The sequence below is a fragment of the Cyprinus carpio genome, unplaced genomic scaffold (genome assembly GCF_018340385.1).
Source record: "Cyprinus carpio isolate SPL01 unplaced genomic scaffold, ASM1834038v1 S000006722, whole genome shotgun sequence".
NCBI classification, from domain to species: Eukaryota; Metazoa; Chordata; class Actinopteri; order Cypriniformes; family Cyprinidae; genus Cyprinus; species Cyprinus carpio.
The window spans coordinates 1-12,546 of record NW_024879327.1 but is presented as its reverse complement, the minus strand read 5'-3'; the positions used below and the strand labels follow the sequence as shown (position 1 = coordinate 12,546).

The following is a 12,546-nucleotide window of genomic DNA, read 5'->3' as shown; positions in this document are numbered from 1 at the left end:
TACATAACAAAACATATTTTTAGCAGGTTATTAAGTTGGAATGTCGACTATGAGGAAACATCACTGTTGTTCTACTGTACCAGGGTTCCTGTAATTCCTGGCTATTTCTAAATTTTAAAAGGACCAATACTTGGTATGCGTTCTAAAACATTCCATTTGAGGTGTGTCATAAATGAGACAGAAAGACAACAATACTTTGTCCAATAGAAGAGGTTTGACTAGCAGGAGAATATAAGTGCAGGTTTGGTTTAATCAGCAAATCAGACAGCTTAAATATCAATCACATCAAGTATAAGTGCAGGTAATGACTTTATATTTCTAAAATTCCAGTGATTTATTTTTTATCATCTTAATATTTTTAGTTACATATGAAAACACTAATCACTATTGATGTAGTTAGAAATTGGAAACCACTACCTAAATGTAAAGAAAACTGCAGATCCAGCTGAACACTGGAATACAGTAGCAAGCTAGTTTTTGTAGTAGGTTATTTACTATTTCATAACATTGATCTATTTTGTTTCATGTAGATTATTAGTGTGTACAGGACAGCATCTTTTTCCAAAATGTTGCAACTTATTCTGATTCTCTCTGGAGTTTATACAGTGGGCATGACCATGCGTGAGTATTGCACAAACCTCAAATGACACTATATAAATATATATTTATCCATATAAACAGACTTTTAGTTGTTATTCCCTCTTTCAGCTTTACCTGATTTCTACTCTTACTCCCTGGCTGTTGGGGATGGCAGTGGGACAGAATATTCTACTGCACATGCAGGTCGCATCACTGATATCAGAGTCTGGGAATACAGTAGCGCATACATTAGTGGGTAAGTTAACCAGTTCACCACTGAACATCCATCCCAACCACAAGAGTAAAAAAGTAAATAAAATCTATTTAATTGCGACTGAATGTTGAAGAATTTATGAAGTCATTTGCTTTGTGTTGTAATTAATTTGTGAAGTATTCTGTGACCCCAGCCTATTTGAACACTGCACATTTCTGTTTAGATTCCAGCTGAGTTATGATGGTAATTGGACAACACTGGTTTGTGCAAGCTATGGCTCTCCAATGGAGATGAAACTTCATGATGATGAATCCATTGTTCAGGTGTCTGGAAAGTATGACAGTGGCTACATCTTCGAGCTAATGTTTGTCACTAATAAAGGCCGCTCTTTAAAAGTGGGGCAGCCTTCTGGGATCTCATTTAACTTCTACCCAAACCATGATGGAAGTGAGCTACGTTTTCTCAGTGGTCGACAGAATGGATATGGCATCACCTCCATTGGGGCTCACTGGGCTGTCTACTAACACCATTGCCAACAGTGCAACACCTTAAGACCATATTAGCTTAGTTCAACCCCCTTTTCCTTCTTTTGCCAGCATTAAAGAAACAACTTTACATGTAATCTTTGTATCTGTGTCCGTTTTTTTTTTTTTTTTATTATTATTATTTTATTTGTTACTTGAATAAAGGCAATTTTTTTTTTTTTTTTTTTTTTTTTTTGGTCTATTCTATGTTCAGCTGGGTTTTTCTAAAATAAATTCTGGAAATTTTCAACATTTATAGCTGCATAAATGTAATTTCTTATATTTGAATTTTCTTTTATTATTTGAATTGCCTTGTCTTATTATATTTCTTAAACAACTGACACTCACGTATATATTTTCTTTTTGTAATATGAAGATCACATTAAAAAATTTGAAACATTTTACCCTGCATTCATTTATTTATTCTACTTCTCCAGTGACTTATATCATATCTATGGGTTTTATTAACTTGTTCAGACTTTCAATCTTAAAATAAGAAAATCCAAAGTAAAATAGTAGTTATTACATTTAATGATCATTATGATTATGCAAACATACAGTGACGTGTGTTTGTATATATATATATTATTATTATTATTTTTTTTAAATTGTGAAAATTGTTTAAATTATGACTGTCCCAAAGATTGTGTTGTCATTATCCTAACAACCAGCTTGTATAGTGCACATTTACCAAGAAGAAAAGAGCGTCAGAGCTTATATGTGACATGTGAAATGTGAAGGAAACAAAGAAAATCAGTGTGGTAAAAGTTAAAAATGTTAACTCAGTGAAGGTATATTAAACAATTAACTTGTATCATCTAAGTAATGTGAATGTGAATTATTTGAAATCAATGTATTTAAATTGGAATTCACAAAGGCTCATTATGGTAAAAGGCAATGAAAATATGATAAACTGTATATTACAAATGACGGGATTAGAATAACATGAACATGAAATGAACATATCAGTCCCACACTATGTGCATAAGTTTATTGTTGATCTAATTCATCTAATTTCATTAAAGGAGATTTACAAAATCTAAGCAGCTGTTAGAACCAGTGAGATACAAAAATAGTGGTTCAATTTCTTGATTTCTGTAAACAGTAGAACAAGGCACACAATTCAGGTATTTTGAATTAAGTTCTGATAGTTCTATAATTCATAATCTATAATTCATAAAAATATTCTTTAATACTAAAAGTAAAAACTAATGCTGGTAGCTGTGGTATTTTGATGCCAATCATGCTATAGGTGTGAGCTCTAAAACATTCCATCTGAGGAGTGTCAGAAAACATGTTGTTCAACCAATAACAAGGTCTGACAAGGACAAAAGTGTATGAGCAGGTTTAATCAACACACTAGTTAACTATCAACCACATACCCATCTACAGGTAATGGAAACATTAGATCTTTATTGATATATTTCTTTCATTTTTTGTAAATACTATTATATTTATTTTTTGTTATAGTTTACCACTTGTCTGTCTGCACAGTAATCATTTAGCAGTGATATGGTAAATTAGTTTACTAATTAACTGTAATTAATAGCAGTTTAGTCATTTACATCATATAATCATCGAAAGTGGTTTATTGTTCACAAAGTGCCACTGATTTGAATACAGCAAAAAGTGTTTGTATCAGTGACATCATGAAATTCACAAATCCAGAATAACTCTAATTCAATAAAACAATCAAATATTAATTTATTATGATTTCCTTATATTCCTGGAGTGTGTGGGACAGCAATTTATTCCAAAATGTTGCAGTTTTTCCTGATTCTCTCTGCAGTTTATGCCATGGGCATGGCAGCACGTGAGTATTATCATGTCTGTGATACAATTGTTTAGCTCCGATATGTAAGAAAAAGGTAAATAATTAAATACACAAAACCTGTTTTGGGATTAAATAGATAAAGATAACAACTCAGGCATAATTACAATAATCAGAAAGAAGTCAAGTTCCAAGATAAACAGATACAATATGAACAAACACAGCTTACCTTCTAAATTTAGGTAACTTTAGCTCTGCCATCCATTTTCTGAAATAATCTTTGTTGTTGCTGAAATACATGTGAGACCATTTTAATAGCTATTATTTCTTCTTTCAGCTTTACCAGATTTTTTCTCTTACTCACCTGCTGTTGGGGACGGCAGTGGGACTGAATTTTCCACTGCCAATGAAGGTCGCATCACTGGTATCAGAGTCTGGGAATACAATTACTACTGGGGCGGCTATATTTCTGGGTAAGTTTCCTCAAACACCATCCAAATTTTCAAATAACCAAAAAATATAGAATTATGATTTTGAAAAATCATGTTAGAAACGTCTATTTAAAAACTTTGTCAAATAGATGTATGAAGATGGAATAATCAAAAATGTATTGATACTACAAACAATTTCTCTCAAGAAAGCATTTGTGATTTAATTTATATAGTAGAAGTTGGAGTTGTACATGTCATGCTTTGTGGCATATGCACTATTTGAACATTATTGACATTTTTGTTTAGGTTCCAGCTGAAGTACGAGAGTAACTGGACAGCAGTGGTTGGTGCAAATGGTGGCAATCTGATGGAAATGATACTCAATGACAAAGAAGCAATTATTCAGATCTCTGGAAAATATTACTCTGGTTACATCTATGAGCTTGTGTTTATCACTAATCAGTGGCGCTTTTTTAAAGTGGGACAGTCTAGTGGGGTATCATTTAACTTCTATCCAACCCAGAAAGGAAATGAGCTGCGTTTTCTCAGTGGTCGACAGAATGGAAATGGCATCACCTCTATTGGGGCTCACTGGGCCGCAATACGTACTGCACCTGGAAAAGCCTGAAATTAATTTTTATCATCTTAAATTTTAATTTAATTTGACCTTATTACAGAGAAACATAGAAAAATGAATCTTGTACTTGAATATCTTTGATCATTTGATTATATTGTTTTAACCTGTACTATGTTAAGGGGATGTTCTTATACTTTATAAATTGTAAAACAAAACAAAACAAAAAAGTGTATTAAATAAAAATAACTGAATAAAGAATATTTATGATGTACATCCCTTAAATATATGTGTGTGTGTGTGTGTGTGTTCTCCAGTGTGTGTGTGTGTGTGTGTGTGTGTGTGTGTGTGTGTGTGTGTGTGTGTGACATATGGATAAAATAATAATCTTACCAAGGCTAAATAGTCAAGTTGAACATGTTATAGATACATTGAGCAAAATTTAGTTTAGCCTGTTACAAGAAATGTCCGCAATGAGGAAATATCATAGTTTGTTTATCTAAAGTAGCAAAGAATAAATAAATAAATAAAACAACCAGTGACAATGTATCAGGTATTACATATAGCATATAGCAGTACAACATATAACCATATATTTCATTAGGTGATGATACCAGTATATATCATCAAAAAAAAATAAAAAAATAAAGCAAAACAATCAAAAAAACAAAAAAAAAAACAAAAAAAAACCAAATAATCATCACTAATAACAACAATAAAAAAAAAAAAATTAATAAATTAAAAAAAAATCAATTTGTGATGTGTCACGCAGGGTTTCTCAGAATGTCCTTTTACTATTTTTACTGTAAATTACTGTTAGACAGTTGTTACTGCTGCATTTATTTTTATTTTTTTAATTCACAAACATTTTAACATTGTTAAGCAAAAAGGTTCATTAGGGACAGTGTTACGAAATACCCAGGAGGCTGAGGATAACAGAAAGACAGTTTTATTCAGGCACAAGCAGAGGAGCGGGTAGTGCTGGGAAAAGTGATATGGAGACTGGCAGTGATGAATGGATCCGTAGTAGAGGGGTAGAGACGTCAAGGTAGGGAGGTGTACCACACACACGCACGGAGATGGCTGGGAACTTCTGGAGATCGCTGGAGAGAGGTAAGTAGAGATAGAGTTAGTCCTTAAAGTTAGCATAAAGGTAAGACCTTGTTGCGAACGAGACCGGACGCTGACTGAGTGCGTGTGTGTGGTATTCGTAGTGCAGAGGTGATTGACTGTTGATGAGGGTCAGGTGGAAGTGCTCAGTACTCAGGTGAGGGCGTGCGCTGTGATTGAATGGAGGTGGAACCTGGCGTGTCTGTAACAGTACCCCCCTCCCCACGGCCCGCTCCTGAAGGCCGAGGACCCCGATGACGTGGTGGACGTCCTCTTCCTCTGGGAGATGGCCTGTTAGGATGACTGGAGTGGAAGGTGTTTAGTAAGTTCGGTCCAGGATGTCGTTGCGTGGGACCCATGAACGTTCCTCTGGACCATATCCCTCCCAGTCCACTAGGTATTCAAGTTGTCCACCATGCCGCCGGGAGTCCAGGATGTCTCTTACTTCGTAGGCAGCACCGTCTTCAAGAAGGAGTGGAGGGGGGGGGGCTTCGCCAGGTTCTGTGGAGGGAGAAACCGAGGGATGGTGAGGCTTAAGGAGAGACACATGGAAAGTGGGGTGAATCCGGTACTCAGGTGGTAATTGGAGTTTGTAAGTGACCGGATTGATCTGCTCAAGGATGGTGAATGGGCCAATGAATCTGGGACTCAGCTTGCGGCAGGGCAGGCGCAGGCGGATGTCCCGGGTGGACAGCCAGACCTTCTGACCGGGTTGGTATGCCGGAGCCTCGGATTGGCGAAGGTCGGGTGTCATCCTGCGCAGGGCCCGTTGGAGTTGGTGGTGGGCCGCGTTCCAGACCCTCTCGCTCTCCCGAAACCAGTAGTCGATGGCGGGGACAAAGCACTGGAATCCAGACAATCCGAAGAGTGGAGGTTGGTAGCCGAGCACGCACTGGGGAATGGAGTGAGTCCGGTGGTAGGTGCGTACTCGGCCCACACTAGGAACTGGTTCCAGGAGTTCTGGTGGCCGTGACAGAAGGTACGGAGGAAGCGTCCAATCTCCTGAACATTCCTCTCCGTCTGCCCGTTAGATTGTGGATGGTATCCAGAGGACAGACTGATGGCCACACCTAGGAGCGAATGGAATGCTTTCCATACCCGGGAGATGAACTGAGGACCTCTGTCTGAGAAGATGTCTTCTGGGATGCCGAAGTACCTGAAGACATGGTTAAATAGTAACTCGGCAGTTTCCATGGCCGTGGGCAGACCTTACAGGGGGAGAAGACGACATGACTTAGAAAATCTGTCCACTATGACAAGAATGCAGGTATTATTATCAGAGGGAGGAAGATCAGTAATAAAATCCACCCCTAGGTGTGACCACGGGCGATTAGGGACGGGCAGAGGATGGAGCTTGCCTGATGGTAGATGGCGTGGGCTTTTAGAGATGGCGCAGTCTGTACATGCGTTCACGTACCTTCTGATGTCAGAGACCATGTTGGGCCACCAGAAGTGTTCCCTTAGCAACGAGAGGGTTTCATTGACCCCCGGGTGACCAGTGCCAAGAGATGTGTGAGCGGAGTGAATGAGTGGAGTGCGCCGTGTCCTGGGGATGTACTGGTGTCCCGGTGGGCAACCCGGCGGGGTGTTGGTAGCTGGATCGGATGGAGGAAGAGTCTCGGCAGACCAGGTAATGAGGCTGATGATGACTTTTTCTGGGAGTATGGTTTCCGGTTCTTCTAGGTTTTCTTCGGGGGCGTGACACTGGAACAGGGCATCAGCCTTCACGTTCTTAGCCCCTGGGCAATACGAGATGATAAAATGGAAGCGGGTGAAGAATAGTGCCCAGCGGGCCTGTCTTGGATTTAGCCTCTTGGCGACCCAAAGATACTCAAGGTTCTTGTGGTCAGTGAGAACCAGAAAGGGGTGTTTGGCTCCCTCCAGCCAATGCCTCCATTCTTCCAGGGCCAACTTGATGGCCAACAGCTCACGGTTGCCGATGTCATAATTTACCTCCGCCGTGTTGAGCTTCCGGGAGAAGGCGGCGCATGGGTGGAGGCAACTGGGATTCCCCTGCTGCTGAGATAAGACTGCTCCCACTCCGGTAGTAGAGATGTCGACTTCAACAACGAAGGGTCGGTTGGGGTCAGGATGGACCAGGAGTGGAGCGGTCGTTAATACCTTCTTGAGGGAGTTGAAGGCCTCTGTGGCGGCTGGAGTCCAAGAGATTAATTTTGGCTTATTCCGGAGGAGACTAGTGAGAGGGCTGGTGATGACACTGTAGTTTTGGATGAACCGTCTGTAGAAATTGGCAAAGCCAAGGAATCGTTGGAGTTCTTTGATGGTGGTAGGTATGGGCCAATCCTTTACAGCATTTACCTTCCCCTCGTCCATCCGGATGCCACTGCTGTTGATGTTGTAACCAAGGAACTGCACTGAGGGCTGATGGAAGGAGCATTTCTCGGCCTTGGGGTAGAGCTGAAAGGCCCTCAGGCGTTGCAGGACCGCCGCAATGTGGCGACGATGTTCCACTAGGCTCCGGGAGTAAATGAGGATATCATCAATGTAGACGAGGACGAACTTATGGAGGAACTCCCGGAGCACCTCATGGATGAAATCCTGGAAGACAGAGGGGGCGTTAACAAGTCCATACGGCATCATGCAGTACTCATAGTGGCCAGTAGGGGTGATGAAGGCTGTTTTCCACTCGTCCCCCTCTCGTATCTGGATGAGGTGGTAGGCGCTGCGGAGGTCCAACTTGGTGAAGACAGTGGCACCACGGAGATGTTCCAGGGCAGCTGGGATGAGGGGAAGTGGGTATCGGAACTTGACAGTTATGTTGTTAAGAGCCCGATAATCGATACAGGGTCGTAAGCCTCCGTCCTTCTTTTCAACGAAGAAGAAACTCGAAGCAGCAGGGGAGGTAGATGCTAACTCTATGCTCTGAGTCTCCCTCACCTCTGCCTCCTGCCTGCGAGGCCTGGACTCCGCCTCAGCCCGTTGACCCGTCGGCTCCTCCATGGCTCCTAGCTCCCTCTCCACCGTGGCCCGGCAGTCCACAAGCTCTGCCTGGCTCCCTCGTCCATCCGGCTCTGCCTTGGTCTGGAGTCGACCATCCTATGCCTCGGGACTCCACTCCTCTGACTTCGCCTTGTCCCTCCGTCCCTTTGGCTCCATCAGGCTCCTTTATCCTTTCGGCTCCACCTCAGTCCTCTGTCGCTCTGGCTCCACCGCGGCCTTCTGGATCCACATCTCCATGTCGGTCACCCTGGCTCTTTGGCTCTCAATCTCCACCTCGGGATCTTCCTCCACCTGCTCTGCTGTCATGGGTCGGCGGCCATTCCTCCTCCATGGCTCCTCCCACCGTCGGCTCCACCCTGGGCCATTATGGCTGTGGCCTGGGTCCTGCTGGGCTCCTCCTGCTCCAGATCCCTCCTGTCTCCTCCCTGGCTCCTTCCTCCGCGGTCCCTGTCTGCTGGCCCCCTCCCGGGAGTCTGTCCTCCACTGGAACCTCCTCCCAAGTTCCCACCCATTCCCCCTCCCCTCTGTTGTTTCTACGGTGCGAGGACGCACCTTCCGGGAGGGGGAAGTAATGTCACACCTCTGGACTCTTTATGTGTGTTTTTGCCCCGTGACCCAGTTTCTGTCTCCCATATATGGTTTGATTAGTTCCCAGGTGTGTCTAGTTTTCCCTCCACATGTGTTCCGTGTCTCTGTTTATTTAGTTATTCCATGCACCTGTGTTTCCCAAATTATCCTGTCTTTATAAGCCTTGTCCTTTCAGTCTGTGTTTGTTGGGTCTACAAGTCAGTACGTGTGTCTTCCTCCTGTGTTCCATGTTGGATTTACCCCTGTGTTGGATTAATAAAGACTCTCTCGATTATTCTCGACTCCATGTTCCTTCCGCCAGCTTAGCGTGACACATAGTTATTAAGGTTATTAATTAAATAAACCTAAGGATACAGCACCCAGGTTCACATTGGCCACATTTACATGCACAATTTTGGGTTCAATCGGACTGAATTTATTCCGATTGATCAATCTGAATGTAGTGTGTACATGAATGCTGAAAAAAAGTGATTGGGTTGATGTGTGTGTTTGGATGTCACAAACTTCAAATCAGAATAGATTTTTTTTGACATGCGCACAGTGCACAAATATAGAGTTTCTCACTGTTTGCACATAATAACCACTCTCCTACACAGTTTATTTATTTGTTATTAACAGCAGAATTAATATGTATCCATTTATGGATAAAAATACAAATAAACCACTGTGCTGTGGTGCTCATATTTGTCACCCAGTAAAAATGCCCCTCCCTGCACCCAAAACGGGTTGCCTGTGGATGAGTATCCAAAACAAGGACTGGTGGGAGGTTGTCCTGCTCCACTTCACAGTTGCCGAGTGAAAGGAGAGTTTTATAATTACAGGACATGCATTTATACAACACTTTATTCAAAAGGAAGAACAACTTATTCTGTGCATCATACGTCATTATGCTATTTCTGCATCATTGCTCATGCGCAGTCCTTTCAGTTTTGGGGTTCAATCCGATCAAGTGTTTACATGCACTCTCAATGGTATTAGAAAAGGAATAAACCACCCCCTTCAAACTCAATCGGATCAATTAAGCAGTCCTTTCCTGGATTTTGAGATTGCTGAATTTATCATTAAATCAAGCAAACTCTGCAATTTTCGCAAAAGTTCACAAATTTTCGTAATTGCCACAAATTTCCCACAGAATTTGGGCTTAGACGCGTCCTGTGATGTCATTGCAATGTGCGTTCAGTCAAAGAAAGGTTGTTTCTCAGTTCCAAAAATGGAATGAACAGCCCTGCATTCTCATCATGACCAATTTACAAGATCTACACTGGATAAAAGAACCAAAAGCGAAAGATAGGATTTTTTTAACTGGGGAGGACCAAGCTGTCCAGCAGTCAAATTTTTTAAGTCCAGAAAAATCACCAGCTCAGTCGTAGATGATAGTACAGGTGCATCTCAAAAAATTAGAATATAATAGAAAAGATCTTTATTTTTTGTAATTTAATTCAAAAAAGCAAACTTTCTTATATTCTACAGTCAAACTGAAATATTTCAAGAGGTTTTTTTTTTTTATTCTGATGGTTACAACTTAAAGCTTAGGAAAATAAAAAATTTTGATTAGTTTGATTATTTTGAGTATAAATACTGGGTACCTCTTGGGCTAGTTTAGAACATGCATCAGTTGTCCAGAAGATGATCATCGACGCCATCCACAAGAAGTGTAAGCCACAGAAGGTCATTGCTGAAAGGGCTGGCTGTTCACAGAGTGCTGTATCAAAATATATTCATAGAAAGTTGATTGGAAGGAAAAAGTGTGGTATGAAAAGGTGCACAAACAACACGGAGGACCACAGCCTTGGGAAGTTTGTCAGGAAAAGAACTTGGGAGAGCTACACGAGGAGTGGACTGAAGCCGGAGTCAGTGCATCAAGAGTCACCACACTCATAGACGTCTTCAGGAAAAGGGCTACAGCTGTCACATTCCTAGAACCAAGCCACTCCTGAACCAGAAAAAAACATCACAAGCATTTCACCTGGGGTAAGGAGAAAAAGAACTGGACTGTTGCTCAGTGGTCCACAGTCTTCTTTTCAGATGAAAGTAAATTTAGCATTTCATTTGGAAATCAAGGTCTGGCGCACTGGAGAGGCACATAATCCAAAGTCCAGTGTGAAGTTTCTGAAGTCAGTGATGATTTGGGGTGCCGTGACGTCTGCTGGTGTTGGTTCATTATGTTTAAGTCCAAAGTCAATGCAGCCATCTACCAGGAGATTTTGGAGCACTTTCTGCTTCCATCTGCTGACAAGCATTATAGAGATGCTGATTTCATTTTGCAGCTGGACTTTAGAACCTGCCCACAGTGTCAAAACCACTTCCAAGTGGTTTGCTGACCATGATATTACTGTGCTTGATTGGCCAGCCAACATGCCTGACCTGAACCTCACAGAAAATCTATGGGATATTGCGAAGAGGAGGATAAGTAACATCTGACAAACAATACAGAGGAGCTGAAGGCCGCTATCAAAGCAACCTGGGCTTCAATAATGCCTCAGCAGTGCCACAGGCTGATCGCCTTCATGCCACGCTGCATTGCAGCGGTAATTCATGCAAAGGAGCCCCTACCAAGTATTGAGTGCATAATTAAACCTGCTTTGGAGATCTTGAAAATTTCTGTTTTGTAAATCTTTTTTTGATTGATCTTTGAGAAAATATTAAATTTTTTTGAGATACTGAATTTTTAATTTTTCTAAACTGCAAGTTGTAACCATCAGAATTAAAACAAAAAACTCTCATATTTCAATTTGTGTGCAATGAATCTAGAATATAAAATAAAGTTAGCTTTTTTGAATTAAATTACAAAAAATAAAGAACTTTTCCATGATATTCAAATTTTTTGAGATGCACCTGTATATGATCACAGGCACAATTGAGGCAGCTACCAGCTCCTCATAGGACCCCGGGGTCAGGAGTCGTAGCACATACACACACAAGAGAACGTAAATGTCCAAACATCAAACAAAAAATGGTTACTGTAATCATGCACAAATTAACCATGGATTTACTACTCTAACCATAGTTTAACCATGGTATTTGTACAACTGTGTTTATACAAATGGTAATCAATACGCAAAAAAAAAAAAAAAAAAAAAAAGTAAATTTTCATTTTGTTTGGGTAATTTTGTTTGTGTTGAATATTTAGAGCTCGTTTCTGTATTTGTTTGTGTTGTGAGCATTTGCACCTTTTTTTTGTATTTCATTGTGTTGCGAGTATTTGCAGCACATGTGCTGTCAAACTGATGAAGATGTTTTCTTAATTTGCTGATGCTTTTTCTATTTGCATGTGTTTTCTGAAGTTGCAGCGCATTGAGCTCTCTCGGCCACCGTGCTACCTCACCCCTATTTTGAAATCTTAGCCCCACACGTACATACGCAACCATGGCAACAACGATCGTGGAAACAAGTGAGGATGACACACAAGCATATTCAAACAAAAGCCAACATAGATAAGTTTTGTGAAATAAAGCAAAATCAACGTTACTAACCTATCAAAAAGAAACAAAGCAACCTCGGTGTCCGATTCGAGCCCTTCCCACTCCTTTAGTTTCTCTTCACAGTTGGAAAGCTGCTCCAATATTTACGCGGGTCCTACCTCTTGCCTGATTGCAACCCTTCTTTTTAATGTTTTGTTTCTGATATTTTCCTCTTTTTTATCTGCCATCTTTCTCAGTCTACAGTCGATCTGCTAATATGCTTATTTTGAATAAAAGCGTTTGCTAAATGACTAAATGTATATGTAATGTAATATGCATCCTGTGCACTCAAATTGAGCACTCTCTTCTCGCTATCAGGACAAGACATGATCC

The 12,546-nt window shown here is 41.0% G+C and overlaps 2 protein-coding genes across 4 annotated transcripts; both read left to right on the top strand.

The window, feature by feature from the left end:
- Nucleotides 1–200: 200 nt before the first annotated feature.
- Nucleotides 201–1,473, top strand: LOC109073830 (zymogen granule membrane protein 16-like). Of its 2 annotated transcripts, none has more exons than XM_042755546.1 (4): nt 201–301; nt 531–621; nt 709–835; nt 1,017–1,473. In XM_042755546.1, the coding sequence occupies exons 2-4, from the start codon at nt 567–569 to the stop codon at nt 1,315–1,317; spliced, it is 483 nt and encodes a 160-aa protein (XP_042611480.1). In that variant the 5' UTR covers nt 201–301; nt 531–566; the 3' UTR covers nt 1,318–1,473. The 2 variants fall into 2 exon arrangements, with proteins under 2 accessions (XP_042611480.1, XP_042611481.1); XM_042755547.1 differs by having other exon boundaries at nt 237–241.
- Nucleotides 1,474–2,620: 1,147 nt separating this feature from the next.
- LOC109073832 (zymogen granule membrane protein 16-like) lies at nt 2,621–4,341 on the top strand. 2 transcript variants are annotated; one of them, XM_019089905.2, is made up of 4 exons: nt 2,621–2,709; nt 3,050–3,130; nt 3,426–3,561; nt 3,826–4,341. In XM_019089905.2, the coding sequence occupies exons 2-4, from the start codon at nt 3,076–3,078 to the stop codon at nt 4,145–4,147; spliced, it is 513 nt and encodes a 170-aa protein (XP_018945450.1). In that variant the 5' UTR covers nt 2,621–2,709; nt 3,050–3,075; the 3' UTR covers nt 4,148–4,341. The 2 variants fall into 2 exon arrangements, with proteins under 2 accessions (XP_018945450.1, XP_042611478.1); XM_042755544.1 differs by lacking the exon at nt 2,621–2,709 and having other exon boundaries at nt 2,804–3,130.
- The last annotated feature ends 8,205 nt before the right edge of the window (nt 4,342–12,546 follow it).

Excerpts from the sequence above, each read along its gene's own strand:
- LOC109073830 (XM_042755546.1), top strand. The coding sequence starts at position 567 with ATGTTGCAACTTATTCTGATTCTCTCTGGAGTTTATACAGTGGGCATG. Across the intron at positions 622-708 it reads TACAGTGGGCATGACCATGC|CTTTACCTGATTTCTACTCT; the intron begins GTGAGTATTGCA and ends TCCCTCTTTCAG. Across the intron at positions 836-1,016 it reads AGTAGCGCATACATTAGTGG|ATTCCAGCTGAGTTATGATG; the intron begins GTAAGTTAACCA and ends ATTTCTGTTTAG.
- LOC109073832 (XM_019089905.2), top strand. The coding sequence starts at position 3,076 with ATGTTGCAGTTTTTCCTGATTCTCTCTGCAGTTTATGCCATGGGCATG. Across the intron at positions 3,131-3,425 it reads TGCCATGGGCATGGCAGCAC|CTTTACCAGATTTTTTCTCT; the intron begins GTGAGTATTATC and ends TTCTTCTTTCAG. Across the intron at positions 3,562-3,825 it reads TGGGGCGGCTATATTTCTGG|GTTCCAGCTGAAGTACGAGA; the intron begins GTAAGTTTCCTC and ends ATTTTTGTTTAG.